Source organism: Microtus pennsylvanicus, chromosome 1 (genome assembly GCF_037038515.1).
Source record: "Microtus pennsylvanicus isolate mMicPen1 chromosome 1, mMicPen1.hap1, whole genome shotgun sequence".
Classification (NCBI taxonomy): Eukaryota; Metazoa; Chordata; class Mammalia; order Rodentia; family Cricetidae; genus Microtus; species Microtus pennsylvanicus.
In genome coordinates, this window is record NC_134579.1 from 4,294,976 (window position 1) to 4,315,585 (window position 20,610).

Genomic DNA, 20,610 nt, shown 5'->3' on the forward strand with positions numbered 1-20,610 from the left:
TATCTAAAATGAGAACAACACATCCTAAGAATCATAAACACTTTAAAGTTAATGGTTGCTGAATTGCTAATTCCATAACAAGTCTCTAGTTAGATGCAAGTGGTCCTTTTACAGTGAACACTCTGTGTTCAGCACACACTCATACTGAGATAAACACATAAAGTTGGGGAATTAGAGTCAATCTGTATGTGATTTTTCTGGTGCAATGATTAAATCTCAGAAGAAATACACTGTTTTAATTCTTATATTGCTAGAAGTAAAGAACTTCGGTACTGACGCTTTCTTCCCTCAAAATATATGAAGATCACACAATTTCCTCTCCAGTGTTACCACCGTTCAAACACCAGGGAGGGGAGTTATCTAACTAAATGTTTCATAGAAGTGTCATATAGTAGTCTGAGTGTTAAACACAGATCATAAATGGAAGAAATTATTTCTATTTCTACAAAACGTAATTCACAATTTGAACTTTAACAAAGAATTAGGAAATTGTTTCTGAAGGTTGTTAGGTTCCTGTGAATTGTTCAATTCTCTGATGTCAGATTCATGCCAGTTACTTACAAAAGATATAACTTATTTGTTATCATATATCATATTCTAATGAACTGAGTTCCAAATGTATTTGGTGTGAAATGTGGAATTGGATTGTTTTAATAATGTGAGAATATTTTCTCCTCTAACAGATATATGGCCCATGTTAGCGTTTTAAACTAAGAAATTTTTAAAGTGGAAGCATTTTTCAATGTCAAGATTTTATTTTAGTGGAGTTTGACAGTAGAATTTTATTTGGAAATCACTGTTCTAAGTTTGGAAGTACATGGTTTTACATTTCAACATATTTACTCTCTGTAATTTTGGAGCTTTTCTATAGGGGTGAATGAAGAGGCAACGGGCTTACATTCCTGAGATGGGGAGGCCGTTTTGACTCTTTATTGGCACTAATTTGAGAGCTGGTGAACCCAAGCAAGTGTGTTCTTTAATGGAAATTCCCATGTTAGAACTGACTAAATTTCTAAGAAGTAAGTCCAGAATGTACGAACTCAAATTGGTTATAGAGATTTCTGGAAAGGAGGAAACTTATCTGTCATTCCTGTGACTAATTTTACTGTCACTGTCCCCGCTACACTGCACAGTTGAATTGGGATTCCTGAGAGCCTCCACCGTTTTTTTTTTTTTTCCTATCATCTGCCACAATGGAGAGAACATGTACAAAAATCCCTTCCTGGCCAGAGCTGTATCTCAGTGATGGTTGCATGAGGCAAGATTAGACCCTCAGCATCATAAACAAATTCACCTATGGCATCACAAAGAATTGGCTGTAACAAGAATTTGCTCCATCTTCTCTTATTAGTAATAGAAATGCATTGAATTTCTTATCATAAAACCTCATTTTATTGACTTACCTTCTGGGTTTGCAGTGCTGGAGGTTGACAAGCCTCACACAAGCTAAGGAAATAGTCTTCCACTGAGCTACATTCCAAAGTTCAAAGGTGAAGGAATAAGAATCAAATTTTAAGATAAATGTTGTCAGATGGTGTGGATGATGAAAATCTCAAAACATAAATCTCTGGAGTTTCCATTCTTAAAAAAATCCATAAACACATTCATATATTTTCAAGAACATTCTAATATCTGATTCAGAATTGCTTCTTGCTTACTTACAAAGACTGACAGCCTACTAGTCACAGCTACACACATTGCCTAAGTGCTGGTATGTACAAACAATGTAAGAAACTGTAAAACCTAAGTGACATGGTATCTTGCTGAAGCAGATATTTTCAATTGTCTAATCGTTCATCAATCCACTATGTGATAATATGGTTGCATTTCATGAAAATATGGAGTTATTTATAATTATTATATAATCATTTCTATGTGGACATCCAGCTTTAATAGCTAAAGGATTTCAAATTCCTCTAATAAAGGACTTATTTTCTTATAAAACCTTCACTTATAAGCAGCCTTTATAGCCAGTAAACGTAACTATAAAGTCAGTACAACTGAAGACAATTCCATCCTTTCGTTACCTTTTGCTTTGACTAAAGAATAATGGCTTTCTACTCTGTTCACGTCATCACCTCACTCGCACAAGCCACAGTTCATAACACTTATCTTTATCGTTTTCAACACTTCCTATTACAATAAAGAGCATAGCTTTGGTTTAGGTTACAGAAAGCAGAAGGACCTTTTAATCTGCTTCTAAATGATACTTAAGCAGCCCCAAAAGAAAATGACACAGAAAGGGATACATGTTATTATTCTTGGTATTGCAAATCTCCATTCAGTTCTCTGTCAAAATCAAGATATTTATTTCGAGCAAAAGCTAACTATAACTCAGCTTTCCTTTTCAGTTTATTTGTATATATTGGGATATTCTTTTGAGGAGAAATTTAGAGATGTCACTTTTGTTTGATATACTTCATCCTGAATTTATTGACTATTTTAAAATTTTCTTAACTTAAAAGCTTCTGCAGCATTCATTTTAATATTTTATACCTTCTAGACATAATAGAACATTTAAAAAGAGGTTTAGTGCTTCAGTTAACAACTGTTAATATGTGACAAAGTAAAATATTATAACTGTTGCATATCATTGCTAAATTTAATATATAGTGTCCTATAAATATTTACTTATGACTCATTTTCAAATTGTAAATAAAATATTTATAAAATTAGTAAAAGATAACAATTCTTAACATTTCTGGATTTTTAAAGTTATTCATTACATGTTACCTTGATGGATTTTAGTGTGTAATAAAAGATTTCTGGACATTATAATAAAATATATTGTTTTTACAGAATTTTCTTCTAAGAAAGATTGTTGGGTTTACAAGAGTTTACAAAGGTTGTTGGATTTCTGTACAGAGCTTAGTTGTAAGAGAAACTGCAATTATGTGCCTTGTCTAAACCTTTACAAATAGCAGGGAGAATGCCTTTAAATGGAAACACAAAGTCTCACCCCGAGACTTCCTGTTGACCTGCTTATGCAGTTCCAGGAGGTAACAGCCCAAATTGCACTTGTTAAGGGAGGTTTACACAGGCATACACTGTACCAATGTTAAGTTCTGAGCACTTTTAAGCATTTCCTTGCTGTTTGCATTTTCTAATCAGAAAAAAAGTTCAAAGTTTATACACGGGCAGTGTTAATGTACACCCACGAAGCTATCAAAATCTCAATTCAGGGCTGAGGGGTCTGGGTCAGTATTTTTTAACAAATAGTCTTTTTATATAAACTAGTGGGGACTTTGTCAGTGAAGTTTTTGTAAGTGATCCATCCCAAATGTAGAAACCATCACAAAATACTAGGGTTCTTTTCCTGCACACGGGCAACTATTACATGATTCATTTATATACATTTTCCAGTTTACACTTACTTTCCAAAACGTGTCTAACAAACAGTCTAATATTACTCATTAGGTTAAATGGCATCTTCTCGATGCATACTTTCTTTTGGAATGTTCTAGAAGTAAAACAGCTTGTTTACTTGTAATTCAGAAAGGCTTTGGAAAGAACACAAAGTTTTAAAAAGTGAAAATGATGACATGGGAGCTCACCAAGGCCAGCTGGTCTGTGACTGAAAAAGCAAGAGATAAAACCGGACTCTCTGAACATGGCGAACAATGAGGGTTAATGAGAAGCCAAGGACAATGGCAGGGGGTTTTGATTCTATTTCATGTTCTGACTTTGTGGGAGCCTAACCAGTTTGAATGTTCACCTTCCTGGACCTGGATGGAGAAGGGGGGACCTTGCATTTTCCACGGGGCAAGGAACCCTGACTGCCCTTCGGAATGGAGAGGGAGGAGGAGAAAAGTGGGGGAGGGGAGGGGAGGGGGGCTTGAGGAAGGGGAGGGAAATGGGAGGCTGGGAGGAGGCAGATTTTTTTTTCTTTTCAATAAATAAAAAGAAATAATAATTAAGGCAAAGATCACTTTAAGTATCTAAAAATATGCAGTGTCTTTATCTTATCAAGTCAGGTTACTTTGGCTACATTCTATCAAACTATCATGCAACCTTTATTATTAGATATCAGATGTTGAAGATAGGCTTTTCCGAGGCAGGGATTGACCGATGGCGGTGAAAATGACATAGAACCAACTCTAATGTAACTCTCTTTTCAGAAATAAAAAAAGTTCACGGAAGTTCTTAGACATAAGGAATCCAAACTGTAGAAGCAGAAACAAGACTGCAAGAGAAAAGAAGTTACATTTCAACTTAAGTATAAACTCTGGACACTGGAATATTTCAACACACATTTTCTGACAAAGACTCTAATTTCATTATAAATAATTTTAAAATATCTGGAAAAGCTAGAAGCAAGGTACTGTTTGAATTCTTGATATTCAGGAAGATGTTTAAAGTGTCATATGTTATAAATTTAACTAAAAGAGATACAAATTTGGGCAATAGCTACACACACACACACACACACACACAAACAGGTTTTTTTCGTGTAACACATTTGGATCGTTGTAACAGTCTATTGAAGATCCATCTATGTAAAAACTCCAGCCATTTTCTTCAAATTTGAGGATTATGGTGTCAATGGAAAATATCAAACTGACTGCTGGGGACAGTCAGAAAACATTTAATTTACTGATGAAAGGGAAGGTGGAGTTCAAACGAACTTCAGTGTGGTTTTTCTTGGTAGTGTAATTACACTGTGAAGAGGTCCTACAGAAGCTTCTATTTTGGGATGGTCCTTTTGTGTTGGTCACATGTGTTTCCAATATACTCACATGAACACATGCAAGCATGTATATCCAAAACAGAATTTTCATTCACCTTACATCTGTGCTTGCTGGGAATATTTCTCAATATTCACTTTTTCAAATGTACTTGTTTATTATAAGTTTGTTTAAATTATTAGTCTAAAAATATTCACTAAAATCTAAAACAACTTAAGTTATATTCATGTTTGTCAAATGAAGTGTGATAGACAATTAAATCTATCTTTTCTAGAAGCTAAATTTGCAACAATAATACACCTCCTCTGTGGATTTATGTCATAATTTTCACTATTTCATATATGCATCACTGCATAGATTTTTATCTAAGAACTCATACCAGGGTCATCTTTCCCACCAGTATTGATATTCACAAGGACATAGAGCATGCCAAACTTACAATATTTTCCAAAGTTTAGCCTGAAACTAATCATTAACTTTACATTCTTGGTAAATAGACATAAACAAAGCATTGTAATTATGAAAGTTGAGTTCTTATAAACAAGAAATTCCATGTATCTTAGTTTTCTTGTCTCCTCTCAACAGTTTCCAAATCTGGGGATTTGAAATTGAATTTAGATTTTTTTTAGTTATTTATATTTTATCTAGTTGTGCGTTTGTGTGTGAGTCTGTGTGAGCTTATGTGCACCAGGTATGTGCAGGAGCCCAAGGATTCTAGAAGAGAGCATTACATTTCCTAGAGCTAGCGTTACATGGCATGAGGTTGCAAGACACCATTTGGGTGCTGAGACCTGAACTTTGGCCCTATATAAGAATGGCTAGCATTACCAACCACCAAAGAATCTCTCCTGCCTGATGACCCTGGCCTTCTCATTATTAACATTAAGTGTAATAAATCTGCTATAAATACAAACCTGGTCATATAAAAATATTCATAACTTGCAGAGGAAAAATATCTGACGATATTAGAAACTATACCTTTTGCTTTTGTTTTTGCACTAAAACACTTAAAATGATTTTAAATAGAGAAAGCTCTATTTTACAATGCACAAGTGTTTCAGAAGGGCAATTGTACCTCAGAATATAAGGAACCCATTATTGCTGTGATAGACTAAATTAATCAGCACCGACGCCTGAAATACACACAATTACCCATGTAAGAATTTATTTTTCATGAAACAAGGGCATTAAAAGACTCTAGTCTAAGACAGAAATGTTGATAACACATGGTAAAGACCATGAGATTTTCTTTTGAATTATCAAATGTAAATGAGTCTATCTATGATAAAACAGATAGAAAATGTAAAATGAGAATAAAATAGTATGCTTTCAAAAGTATTTGCAGTATTTCACAGTAGCTAAATTTAATAGGATTCTTATATTTAATAAAGCAGCAATGTTCTTATTTATTGCCAGCATTTGGTTAATAATTTTAGTTATTCTTAAGAAAATATTATCTAAAGTTGCTTTGGCATATTTGTGGAGATATTGTCATTATTAAAGACAGTGGGTGAGTGGTGGGAAGTCCAGATTAAACTATGGCAAACAGTGATTGTTATAACTCTTTATCTCACTGGTTATTTTTCAGAAAAGAATGTGCAGCATTTTGTGTCCACAATGTATATACTCATCCATAAAACTGTAGTTACGGTGTGGGAACAGCTTAGTTTTTCAAGAAAGCTCTGTGACTGGCAACACCACACACACACACACACACACACACACACACACACACACACACACAGAGCCTGTGCTACAAACAGACATTTCCTCAGAGTAGTGTTTTGCTTATCCTAAGGATTAGTAAAATGAGTCACATGGAAGCCATTGGAAATTCGATTCCCAACCTGACTTTTCAGTGTGAAGACTGTGTCTGCCATCTTTTGAATTAAGGGACACATCTTTCTAATAAAATACATTTTAACATTATTACTTAAAAGATATTATCAATTGCTAAACCAGGTTTGCAAATCAGGAAATGCATTAAATACTAAGAAGAGATGTATTTCCTTTAGGTATTCAAAGGGAGATTGGGATGTTAAAACTCCAAGGGAATTAGAAATCAGCCAACTTTGTCAGGAAAAGAAGTAATTAAGAATTGCACTTTTTAGCCTTGTTTACATTTCCCTTGATTTAGAAGTGTTATCTAAATTCATACAAGAATTTTAAAAGCCATATTTGAGGGAAACAATTGCTGAGCTATTTTCCAGACGTGAGGCTGGGGAAAAGACCTATCTAGGTTTTTCTCTTTTCCCAGTGACTGAGTGGGTAGATCCCTCTTGGTGAGCAGAGAATATAATAGACAACACATTAGAATTTTTAAATAAAGGCCAAGGTTAGTGACCTATTTCTACAATCCTAGCACTTGGAAAGATCAAGAGTTCAAAGCCAGCATGGGCTATATGAGACCATGTTTCAAAAAAATAAAAAAAAATCAATAAATAACATTTTATAGGTTAAACATTGACATTACGGAAAGAGATGAAAGATACATAAAAGAAACTTGCTTTCTTACTTAGAAGCCTGATGTCATCAATATGCTATTTTTGCTTTTGGCAGGTAAAGGGAATTTATTGCCTCAATTAATGTTAAACATGTGTGCCGAAATTCTCCATGAAAGGCATAATTGCCCCCTACTTAATTTGCTACTTTCCAAAGTGCTCTTTTAGCTACCTTGTAAAAAAATAACTCTCTTCAGCAGGCTGCAAGTATTTTTAATGTACACAAAGATAAATCACTTAATTTTATTTTTTAATCTTAGGCAGTACACACACATACACACATTTTGGAGCATGCTCTATTTTCCCTTCTTCCTGACTTTCTGTGGCAATTCCCAGAGTAGAATCACACTCCATTCTTATTACATAAAATCCTCAATCTTCACAGCCTGGTTATGGTGACAATTTTCTCACAATTTTTTGTCTATGGGATCCCAGAGAAATCTTCCTTTTGGGGTCAGTTCTGTGGCTTCTGAGTATTAGGAAAAGAAAACAGAGGCCCAGGTGGGTGCAGACAAGGCTTTGTGGGCCTTACCTCCTGCTCTCTGCATCAACTCCCTCTAACTAGCAGATACTCATAACTGTGACTAACGTACAGATAATCATGATTTATATGTGTCACCACTTTGGGAGTTCGAAGTCCTCTTACTGATTTAATTTCTCCTGCCAAAATTTCCCGCATTTTGAAGTTACTTTTGCAAAATCACAAAACAAATTAGTTCAGCCACAGAGAGTCAGGTTGACAATGCTGTTCTGGAATGAAAAGGATACTTGACAGTTGTGCAGAGTCTGTAGAGAGAAGGAAGGAGTCAACGTGGAGATTCAGAGGAGCTGGAACCTGCACCCAGTAATGGTATTGTGCACTATTCCCTCGGCTGTACCAAAGAGATGCCCTAATACTTATTTTAAGGGTGATTGATGTAAGGTCCAGTAAGGAATGAATGAATGAATGATCTAATGAATGAATGAACGAACAAATGAATGAATGACAAAGAGAGAGACAGTGGGGCAGTGAGATTGTAATCCCAGCGGTACAGGACGTTGAAAACAAACTTAGCTTCTGGATTCAGCCATTACTTAAGAGAGAGATATATATTGACAGCCTGACACGGCCACAAAAATATCAGAAGCATTCAACCATGAATCCACTTGGATTACACCACTTTGGGGAACCCCTCTATGGATCATTTCAAATTTACCAGACTCTGAAGAGCAAAATGGTGCCAATCTGAGAGAGGACTTTGGTGGGGGTGGAAGGTGGGGGGTTGGGTAGGGTGGGGGTGGAGGGCAACACTCTGATTGTGTAGAAGGAAGGGAGGCTTATGAACCACTACATCAGCAATGAGTAAGGGACTAACAGGTGGCGCCAGCAGGTGACTTTAAAGAAAACTGGAAAAGAAAAACAACTTCTTTATTTAGAAACTGGGGGAGAGAAGACTGTGGAGAGAGCAAAAAATAGCAGAGGGTCAGACAGCAGCGAACACGACAACTGGGTCATCAGAGGTCTCTATGTGCTGCAGCTGAAAGAGAAGATGCTTTTCCAGCCCATAGCCTCTGCCTCCCCCTGTCACCGGGTGAACAGATGAAGGTAGGTGGAAAAGACACCACCGCTTCACCTCGGGACGCCAGATTGAAAGGTCTGGTTGACAGCAACGGAAGACGCGGCTAGGGAATCAGAGATCTGGGGTCTCCTGCATAGAACAGGAATTGTTGGAGTAGGAAGAGGGTGGGGGCAAAGGGGAGGGGGTGGCGTTCTCTCTACCCCTGATCGGGTGCAGGTGGCGGCCAGGTGAGGGGGAAAAAAGCCCGGCGGCAGCCCCGAGGCTGCAGGCAGAGGGCGCGCGTTCGTTGTTTGCTAGCCAGCTTTGGCTGGAAACGGCCGGCGTGGTGCTCAGGCACGCCTCTCAGGCTGTAGCCAGCACAGGTGACTGTGCAGCCAGAAACGCAGGCTGTGGAAGGCAGGGTGCCCAGAGCCGCCGGCATCCCTCCACCGCGCCACGGTCATCCCGGCTCCGCGCTGCGCTCCAGACGCAGTTCTTCGCGGTGGATTGAGGGGAAATTGCGTGAGGAGTTCCCTGGCCCCGGAGGGTTTAAAGCTGGCTGTTTCACACCCTGCCTGGGTTTTACTGATGAGCGCTTCCAGTGAGAAAACAGTGAATGGGGCTGGGGAGGGAAGCGCCTGGCTTCCTTGACTCCACTGGTCTCCACTACAAGCAGCTGGGGCTTAAGACGCCCTGGCGTGGGTGTGGTGGCAGCCAAGGGTGCTTGATTCCTTTGTGGCCAATCTTTATAGCCATTCCCTGTAAAGCGCCATAATGCTAAACGTTTACTAGGACCCACAGTTTTAGAACTTAATCAATGTGCATTATCAAATGCAGGCAATGTAATGCAGAGAAAAAGAGGCTCAGACGCCTCCTCCTCTGGCCACCCCTGCCCCTGATGAAGACTGCTCACAGCAGTTTGTTTGTACAGTGCTGCGATTTGTTTCCCCCTCCTTCCTCACCTATTATTCTCAGTTCACCATGTTGGTTTGGATTATGTGGATTTTCACCCTTTGCTTTGACTAGAACAGCAGGACGTGGTTTAGAAAATGAAGGGGTGTGTGTGGGGTGCACATTCATGGCTTCCAGTTTAATAATGTCACTTCAAGTTTGAAGCTTTATTTGCTGAACTGGTTTTGATTCCATGCACCCTCCACGTGTGTGAGGCCAGGCTTTCACCGGGGAAAGCAGACTTTGGCTCAGACTCTTAAAATTTTCCTGGACAAGGCTTTGCTTCTGGAGAAGAAGAAAAAAAAATCAAGAGTAAGTGTGTAAACTTGAGAGGGGAAATAAACAAAGCGGCATACCCATTTTTTTTGAAATGTAGGTTTAAGGAATTTCATAAAAAAATGATTATCCCGATGTTGTAAGTGATAAATATCGTTTAAGCAAAACATTCATGTATTATCATTGGCTTTAGAACCTCTGTCTTCTCCTCTTGATATTTCTAATCAACTTCTTATTTTCTTTTCACTTGAAGACATTCTTTATGGGGAACTACCTTCTTAAAATGTATTTCAAAGAAAAATTCTTGGAAGAAAAATAAAATTGCTGATGCTCAATATTTTTCCTGGGGTGGGGGTGGGGCGGATATCTGCTAAGTTCAAACAACTGCCTAGTAGTGGACAGCCCCGAGCAGACCTGCAGAGTTTGATCAAGAGCACACAAGAATCCTGTCCTTTGAATACAAGAGCGATGGCTTCCAAGAGTGATGGATTCACGGTTTGGAGACTGTTGTATTTTATTAAAATCACAGCACTGTTTTTATTTTAAAGTCATTACGACAGGATCACCGAAGATTTTTTTTTATTTATTACCTTTTATATTTTTGAGGAGTAAATGTTTTATTCCAGCTTTATATATACCTGGAAGAATAATATAACAAAGGCTTCACACCAATCAACTCTTTATTTGAAAAATGTGTGAAAAGCTACTTGCACACTTGCTAGAAGCCCCTTACTGACCCTCAGTGGTGATAAAATCCAGATCTCTTAAAACAACCAAAGAGAGACACCGAATCTGCTCTCAATCTCGCTCAAGCAAGAATTGAAAGAGCAAAGTTTATTGAATACTTTTCTGACAAATGTGTAGGTTAAAAAATAAAGTTGGAGATCGTGACAAAAAAAGAAAAAACTCTCATAGAAGTTAGCATTCTTCCAAGAAATACATATTTCTCTGTACATCTAGTGTTTATGCCAAACAAAACCATTGGAAAATGACTCAAATCAAAGGTAGCCCACATCACAGATCTCTAAGTAAGTTCTGTCTGTAAGAACTTATCGGGTTTTGATGATTTGTGGAAAGTTTTATTAATACTTTCTTGAAGATTTTATGACTTGGAAAATGTAACTTTCAAGAACATTTCTGCTGCTTCCATTCCCATTCAAGTCACTAAATCAAAAATATTGTAGAAATAAGCTTTGCCTTAGAAATCCTTTGCATATGTAACTGATTATTTGATATTTAAAAGCTGCGTATATTTTATTTCAGAAAAATTTTCAATATTCCCCTAAGAAATTGAACATTCAGAAATATTTATAAGGAAGAAATACTTTTAAATAGTATTAAAAGTAATTTGGCCATTAAAGAATATACAGAAATTTGAATATTCAAATGGGGGTAAAACACACTCAAGATAAAGAATTCTACTAAATATTTACTTAAATCCAAATAATTAATGATCAAGTTAAAGCTACCACATTTTATAAAAAACAAGGTACCAACCATGATGACATTCAAGTAACAGAAAACTTTATGTGAAACTTTATCAAGTTAGTAAACACTGGTAAATAACTTTAAATTATGTTTTTATTTAACACTTTGCTTTAAGAGTGAGTGGGTATTAGTTTCAATTTTTAATGGAAACTTTTGATTTCTCCTAATTCATGGAGAAGATATGTTTCTGTATAGTATATCCATGACTTAAAATGGTATTGGTATTTTCTGCAATTTTCATTTTATACGTCCAGTCAATTCTGACTTAGAAACATAACTCTTTATTTCAAGGGGAAAAGAAAATTGTATGCATCATAGAATTAGTAGAAAAAAAAGATTTCAAAGCCACGGTAAGGCTTTTTTTATGTCTAAATCCACTATACTTGCTAGAATACTTAGTAATTTAAAAACATTGCTAATTTTTCACCTCTGACAAGAACTGGTGTCAAAATGAGGTGAGTATGGTCTTAAAGTGAATATTTCCTCACTTGAATTTAATGGTATCAATATTATTCTTTAGGAAGATATTGATTCAAAATGAATTAATTTCATGATCAATTTTGAGAGGTACAAGAACTTTCTTTTTTGGCACAATCATAATATTATCATAGCAATTCAGATTGTCAGTAAAAGCTTAAACAAATTTGCTGATAATCCTGTTAATGACCTAGGTCAAGTGTTAACTGTTGTGGGTTATAAAGCAGTGAAATTAAGGTTTCTCCTACCTCCAGGCAAACACCACAGCTATAACTATTGAGGGTGGGTGGAGGGGCAAGCTATTAGGAGAACTATTAAATTACAGAAATGTATAATGCATTCAATTATTTAGTCTAGCATGAAGAAATGCTATTAAAAGCAAATGTAAGCCTTCTTTGAAAAAAAAAAAAAGCCCATAAAGATGACATGATAGCTTAGCTCTTTGTTAATGTTTCAATCACAGGGAGTTTTTATTTGAGTGTGGGAGTTTATAGACATTGAAGGTAATGTCGATTCTGAGTAACGATTACAAAGAATACATTTATTATTTAAATATTTATTGTGTCAAAGTTTGCCTACTAATCTAAGAAAAGTATATGGCATACATCTGCAAGTTTTACTTCTAATCTTCAAACACTCACATAATGGTGTCTTATACTTAGCAGAGATTTCATAGACAGTGCCATAGCCACTCAGAACAGGGTATCCCAATGAGAAGGATGTAGGTATGTAGACAGAATTTTACTGAACTTTACTTTAAAAACTCTCATTTTCAGTGTAAAGAGTGCATGGTTAAATGTGAATCCAATTTGTGAGGACTGTTGGATGGAAAATATTGCATATAATATTAAATAAACTGTGCATTCTGCTTCAGACTGCTACAAATATTTGTGAATAAAGAGTACTTCATGCAGTTCTAAAGTTGGCTGAACTAATAAAGGTCAAACCCTTTTCTCTGTATCAAGTTTTAGCTTCTTTCCAAACTTACTGCTCACCATTCTGAGTCCCTGGAAGATGGAAACAGAGTAAGCACACAGAACAAGCATGGGATCTCTCCTGATAAAAACCAGTGCAGTTCTCATTTTGCTTTGCAAAGGAAGTGATTTCCCACTCCAAGTCTCTTGTGCCATGTGAGTGGAAAGAACTGATCACGGGTAGCAAAGTCTTTACTAACTTCTATGTAGGTCTTCAGGCCAGGTCCTCCAAATCACGCATCTCTATTAACATTCAGAAGACCAGGGAGAGAAAGTGGAAGCTGGAATTACTTTCTTAAAAGCATGTTAGAAAGTCACTTTAATTAACATATGGGTTGGAAAATTCACACCAACCTCAAGTTATTTCTTTACTTTAGATGCATGGAATTTCAATAGTTTTATTTAGTGATCTCAATTTTTGTTTACGCTCTCATAAAGACAAGTTCCTTAACAATCAGCTCAATTGCCTGGTTTTGTTCTCCCATTTCCATCATGTTCAATTCCATGATAGGAGAATGTATTCTAGTAGTAAAATTGATGAGCTGTAGTAAAATTTTTGTAGTATTAAAACATAGTTTTCAACATACTATTTTAAGCATAATCTATCCTCTCAGGTATCTTCAGTCTTCAAAATGTACTGGTTCAATTTATCTTAACTCTACCTATGAACCCAGATTACTTTGTTAGGGGAATTGCATAGACATTGTGGCACAGATTTGGAATTTTCCCTCTCCATATGACTCAATTGCTAAGAGCCAAGCATGTGAATAAATATTTAAAGTATCATTGAAGTATTATCTAACTGAAACTATTGATCATAACTTTTATTTTAAAGTCATAGCAGCCTCATAAAGAAAATGAGACAGTAGCCATATAATACTGTCTGAAAGACTAATCCTGGGAACAATAGACGCATAAAAACTTTCGCAGAAGCAAATTAAATGATATTTTATGAGTATTTTACCAATATATATGTATATTGTTAATTTGTACCTGACTGTTGACATACATTATGCAATCATACATATATAATTGTGGTTTAAAGGCAATTAAGATTTAATTATACTTATTTAATTAAATTAATATGGATTGTTTTTGTGTGAGTGTGAATTAGGTTAAGGGTATTATTTTTTGCAATTTAAATAAAGCTTAAATTGATATACAAATATAATTTCATCTGGATCCTGTTCATCACTAAGTCAGTCAGATCATCGTGTGGATAGTTTATATGCATTCCATTTTGAAAGATACAACTCATCAAAACAATGTGGCAGTTATATTGTTTTCTAGTAATTATTGGTGATTTCATATATTTGGAAAAATAGTTGAAAACTCTTCAGCATGTTGTGTTACTCATAATCATATGATGGCTCATGCCTATTTTCTTCATAAAGAACGATAAAGCATTCACTACTTTCAAATGAATATTTTAATTTGTGTTACTAAAACAGTTATTTGAGCAAAAGATGATTTTCCCCGTCACCGCGATGAAAATAAAATTTATTTATGTTTTGAAAAATCAGACAAAACTAATAAAATCTGCTAAATTAATAAAGACAGTCAAGGCACTAGGAAGGAAAATTAAACCATCCCATTAACAGTAAAAGTAGGTCATCAAACACTTGAAGCAGTCTTTGTGCAGAATGTGCTTACACTTTTTCACATGGACGTAAAAATAATGCATAAAACATTGCTCTACAAGATATTTTTAAGTGAGTCTAGTACACCTACTGTGCTTCCTGCCCATGAGCTGCTCTCTATTGTTAACTTGTTCAATTCTAAATGTTCAGAATCATTAGGAGGAAAATAAAGTTGTACGTGTTGCTGCAATGCAATCAATTATTCTGAAAAGTTACGTTTTAAGAGTTTGTATTCACAAACCATTAGTACCAGATCGTGAAAAGTCCACAGAAAGGGGTGATGCATCTGCTCCGTCCACACAAAAACAAATATTCTCAATATTAGGCTTACACTTTGAACCACTGAAAAGCCAGGGATGCCCGTTACACGGACAATAATTAATCCAACATCAAGGAAATGCCGTTAGCTGCCCATGAGCGGTATTTCTAATTTGCTATTCAGTTATTTACTGTATCAGCCCAGGAGCTATTCATCAATCAATCACTAAACGCCTTCTGCTATTTGTACAAAAGTCCTTCATTTAGAAGAACCCAGCTTAAACTCACTTATATCCGTGCAAACATCCCTGCTGTTAATGTGGCATGCATATGCTGCCCATGGAACCTGTATCGCTGAGCACAGCATCGCCCGGCGGGATCCACATCACTTCAGTAAGGCGGTTGTAACATAAACATAAGCACACACGCGCGCACACACACGGATCCAAAGAGCCCCTTTCCCTGCAGTCCATTCATAAATGCCAAATTCTCTAAGTAGGAGCAACCTGTCATTATCTTTAAAACACACGCCGGGGACTAAAGAGATGACTAGCCTTTTCTTTGAAACTTCTCAGAAGACCACATGGTCATAATTAGAAAAATAAAATAGTGCCTTGGCTATTTGGCAATTAACAGACTGGGTTGTAAAAGAACGGAGGGTTTTCTTTCTTTCTGCTTCAAATTGGTAAACGTGGTAATCGCTTGAGTGGCTATCAGATTAAAAACAGATTTTTTTTTTTTGACGGTTTCCACAATCCCAAATCATTTCCCCCAAAGTATATTGGGACCGCCACTGGGCAAAGACCACCTTTCGCTGCCCCTGGCTCTGAAGGCACCTCGGGGGGGCAGAGGGGTGCAGGGGCTGCGGGCTCCGTTCCGGGGCAGCGCGGGGTACCTGGCTTACCTTCGTTGGAAGGCTGTGGGCTCAGTTCCCCGGAGCAGCTGAGGACGCAGCCGATGAGCAAGGCGAGGATGGAGAGGTGACAATCCATGTTGCTGGTGCACCGGGCAGTGAGAGGAGCATATCTCCACGAAGCATGCCACTGATGTGAGGGGGAGAGCTCTGATTGCTGGAGAAGTTACCATGCTCCGCTCGCAGTCTGATGTCAAGTTTGACACTGGAGATAAGGAGGAGTCTGGCTGCCTTTCCGCGAACCCCGCTCTGGGACTTCGCTGGGTCCTAGTGCCGTCGGAAACGGACGCTGAAGAAGAGCAGGGCAGCCGGTGGCTGGCAGGCAGATTCCGCGCACCCAGATGCGGGGGAAGTCGAGGGTCTTGCCAATGGGTCAGGGAGGCTAGGATTTGTCCTGGGACAGCGATAGAGAGTCGTGGGAGCCATCCCGTTTTCACTGAAAGGCAGCTAGTTGTTTGCTATGCTTATCATTTCTCCGTTTCGGAAAGAGCCCCGATAGAGGTACTTTGAGTTGAAAAGAAACTAACGTTCAAAAAAACCCCAGCAGTATTACTTTAAAAACGGGAGGTATTCGTTTAATGTTTATATAACGGCAAAGACCTTTGCAATTATCCCTTTACTGTGTTCAGTGTGATCACACTTCTCTTCGTGGTTCAGCAAGACGAAAGTAGACATCCTAGGTCAGAAATTCTGTCCAGTCCACCACATGGCATCAGTCTGTTAAAGGGATTTGGCACAGCGATTTCAGCTCACCAGGGCACAGCTGGAGTCCGAACAGTGGGAAGTAACCTTCTCCCTCCTGGGACAGTAGCAATTCCAGCCATGGCAGTAGCATCCGGCCACCAATCACTCCATAGGGTGCTGGGATTGTAATATAAATCAAACTCCAAGTTCTGAACAATGAATGTCCCTGCCTACACTGTTCCGTGAGACTCAGAGCATACCTCACAACTTCCCGGTCAGCCTTCCAGCCACCACTAATCTAGTAATATTTGAAGACTGCTCCTTAACATTGAAAATCCACTAGCTGCTAGACAATAATACCCTTACAGTTTCCCACGTATTTTGCAGTATGGTTATTAACAATCTCAGGCTGAACAATCTAATTGCAATCTATTTCAACCACATACATTTTGCAATTCCAGATGAAAGATATTTCAATTATCTCTGAAATATGTCCCAGAAAGTGATTTCTCACCCACCCTCTCACCACCCATCCATCTCAGCCTATCCTGAAAAGAAACAAGACGATTACCTCACACAGATCCACAAAGCAAACCTAGGTTGGCAGCATTAACAACAGTGCTCAATGTTTTAGCTGAGAAGGGAGACTGAGGGGGTTGTAAAAGGCCGCTTTATTAACATACTCATTTCCCAACACTGCACGTTCGGTGACACAGAATAATTTTCACGTGAATTTAGGCTAATGGCTTCTAATACTGTTTGTTGGCTGTTTGGATGGAGAAGGGTTGGGATGAAGAAGCCAGATGGAAGAGATGGGTCCTGCGATTGCACTCTTCCATGAGAGACTTATCTGTCTGCCTAACTTCTTCTCATAATGTGCCACCAGGGGCTGTAGAGCCCACCAGTGTTAAATCTGTCTCCGTTCAAATTAGAGACACTGATTCAGAAACAGGGGTAAGGGGATCTTGTCACAATTTTTCCAGTTCCCCCACAAGTAACAAATGAATATGATTTTTTTCCAGAAATTTGAAAGAAATGACATTAATTTCAGAGTGCAGTTTCAAAGAATCTGGAAAGTTCATGGTGATATGCTTGTCTTGCATGAATGTGCATTGGCTTCCCTTTCCCTAACCCATTGCTTCTCTGTCACATCTAACGAACACTGATGACTGGGAAATGGACATTCATGTTTGAACAATGCTACAAGTGGGTTTTAAAGAATAAGAGTTAAAACCAACGACTGGGCCAAGCCCATAATGTAAATGATACAGGGCTTCTTACCTGTATACTCCTGAGACCAAAAGACATCTGAAAATGAGTTTCTGGAGCTGAGGATGTAGCATGGTTGGTAGAGTGTTTGCATGAGGCCCTGGATTCTAATCCAGAATTGCATAAACAGTGTGTATAATGCACCACTTGGGAGATGAAGGTAGGAAACTCAGAATTTTAAGGGATTTCCATCACACAATCCACTAGAGGACATCCTGGGCTATATGAAACCTTGCCTCTAAAACTAAAAGAAAGAATGAATAAATGAAAGGAAGGAACGGGAATAAAGGAAAAGTGCTCAAAACCTCACTACTGTTTTGGACAGATGTGAAAAAGAATCCAGCCAATAAAGAGAAGAGCAATGAGTCTGGACACTGTAGGAGTGGAAGTACAGACATGAGGACAGCGGATTCTCGTCAAAAGGGAGAGGTAAAAGTGTAACAGTAAAGATGGGCTCAGAAGGCACTGTCGGTAGGCAGAAGGAGGACAGGCAAAATCAGAATAATGTCCCGCTGACGGGAAAATACTTTATGTGCTTATGTGTAGCATAGAGCACTTTTTTTTTTTTTTTTTTTTTTTTGCTTTTTCGAGACAGGGTTTCTCTGTGGCTTTGGAGCATGTCCTGGAACTCGCTCTGTAGACCAGGCTGGTCTCGAACTCACAGAGATCCGCCTGCCTCTGCCTCCCGAGTGCTGGGATTAAAGGCATGCGCCACCACCGCCCGGCGGATAGTGACTTTTAAGGAAAATAATCTTCATAGGGCAGATCGAAAACTGCACAGAAATCTTCACACTACAGGTCAATGACTTTGCAACCTAACCCAGACGAAAGAGAAAGAGCAAAACCAAAAACCTAAGAAATAAATTGATTCTGTCTGCATTTTAGGAAATTATTATAGTCAGAGGATAGGCCAGAGCACTGTCACGTGATGTTGAAGCGCCACCGAGAATGATCACAGACAGGGTTTTTTTTCTACCCACCAAAGACAGTGAGTCTGAACCAGGGACTGTGAGACCCAGGATTTTCCAACTGAACCACTGCTTGGTGAGAAACAGGAAAATCCCAAGAAATGACGCTTACATCAGGAGTCATTTATAAAGTAAAACCAAGTGCAGGAGAGCATTAAGATCTATCGGGGAAAAATGAACATCTCCTGGGTGGGGAAGAAGCAACACTGATTTAGAAGGTAAAGGAACGTTCGTTCCTGAAAGAACTAGCAGTTGGGCCTTATTTAGGAAAAGGAGTGCCGATAGATAATAAGGAAAATTCCTTTGGAAAAAAAAATGTGGCTGTAGAAAAGCAAAATTCTTGGAGGAACTGGAACTTCTTTTTTTAGAACATCTATGCTGAGGCAGCATCAGATGTTTGCGAGAGAAGAGAGAGAGGAGAGCCTGATAAACCCGGATCAAAATTTCTGAGAGCCCTTACATTGTGGGGTGATTTGGGATATAAGAGACAATTTACAAAATAGGAAAGCTGAGGCAAAAATAGCAATATCTGTAGCAAAAAGAGGTAATACACCAACACTCCTTGGTGCTGACTGACTTGGCTGACACTGTAGGTCTCCTGTGGATCGCTTCATCCAAACAAGTATACAAAGCAGTTGGTTTGGTTATACTGGCTTTTGGTGAGACTTTGGCACTAACATATGCTATCTTTCAGGGATAGTGTGAGCATTATACAATATGTACGATGCTATAGAGTAAGTGATATCCTAGTATCTGACATACTAAAAATTTTATTACACTTCATGCAAAAAAATCACTAGCCAAAGTAGAGTCTAGACTGTATGACACTAAGTAGCAGCAGACTTCAAGTCATACAAGCTTAGCTGGGCGGGCAAAGCTACAGAGAAACCCTGTTTCCAAAAAAACAAAAAAACAAAGAAAAAAGTCATACAAGCTTAACTGGGGAAACTGTCAAAACTTCACAGTAGTTCATTTTAAAAAATGATGAATACTGGTGTCTATGCATCCTCCAAATTCTTACTTGATGGAGTGCAAAAAAATGATTTGAGGATGGAAAATGCCAGAGATTGTTACGTTACATAAATCTTATTGGAATAATCCGAAGGAAAATCAAGGTAAATCAACTATCAGGAGACAGAATTTACCTGGGATGTTTTTATTGTTATTATTATTATTACTATTATTATTTATTTTGGATTTTTTGAGACATGGTTTCTCTGTGTTGCTTTGGAGCCTGTTTTGGAACTAGCTCTTGTAGACGAGGCTGGCCTTGGATCACAGAGATCCTCCTGCCCCAAGTGCTGGACTGTTCTCTTAGAGATTATGTGTATATAAAGGTGTCTAGGTACTTGTGAGTAAGAAAACTGTAGGTAGGGAGCTCAGTTAGCCGAGTATGAAACTGGGGCACATGCCAGTATCTAACATTTTGAGAAAGAAATGGAGGACAAGGGGCTAGATGAGATGAGCTCGTTAGAAGGCTGGAATAGTCTGGAGAGTTTTCACAGGCATGCGCTGTCAGTAGCTTTGCATATGCAAATGCCAGTAGGATCCTTATGGATGAGTGAGTTCTGGCTGCAATAAATTTTATGATAAACCCTTTCCGCTGTCCTGCACACTGCTACTGTGGCCAGTCACTGTCGTCCTCTGATTAATAAATTCTATGATAAACCCTTTCCGCTGTCCTGCACACTGCTACTGTGGCCAGTCACTGTCGTCCTCTGATTAATGACTCTCTCTTTTTCAGATATACACGGAATAGTGCTGAGATTATGGTGATCTTAGCCTAACATGTACAGTTGAGACATCCTATGTTGTATGTATTTTGATTCAAGGACTAGTACTGCTTTTTACTTATCTTGACACTTGTAACATCTCTTTCGTAGAGAAAGACTTTCCCCTTTCTCCTTTTTAACAATCTTAGACATTTCATTTGCTCTTAGTTTTCACACATGCACACACACACATGCACATATGCACCACATACTTGA

General features: G+C 38.1%; 1 protein-coding gene across 2 annotated transcripts in view; it reads right to left on the reverse strand.

Annotated features, from left to right (window-relative positions):
• Epha3 (EPH receptor A3) overlaps window positions 1-15,902 on the reverse strand; it is a 294,989-nt gene extending 279,087 nt beyond the window's left edge. For both annotated transcript variants that reach the window (XM_075951454.1, XM_075951387.1), the window contains exon 1: window positions 15,693-15,902. In XM_075951454.1, coding sequence (XP_075807569.1) covers window positions 15,693-15,780 — 88 coding nt within the window. In that variant the 5' untranslated portion in view covers window positions 15,781-15,902. The remainder of the gene's footprint in view (window positions 1-15,692) is intronic.
• Between the last annotated feature and the right edge of the window lie 4,708 nt (window positions 15,903-20,610).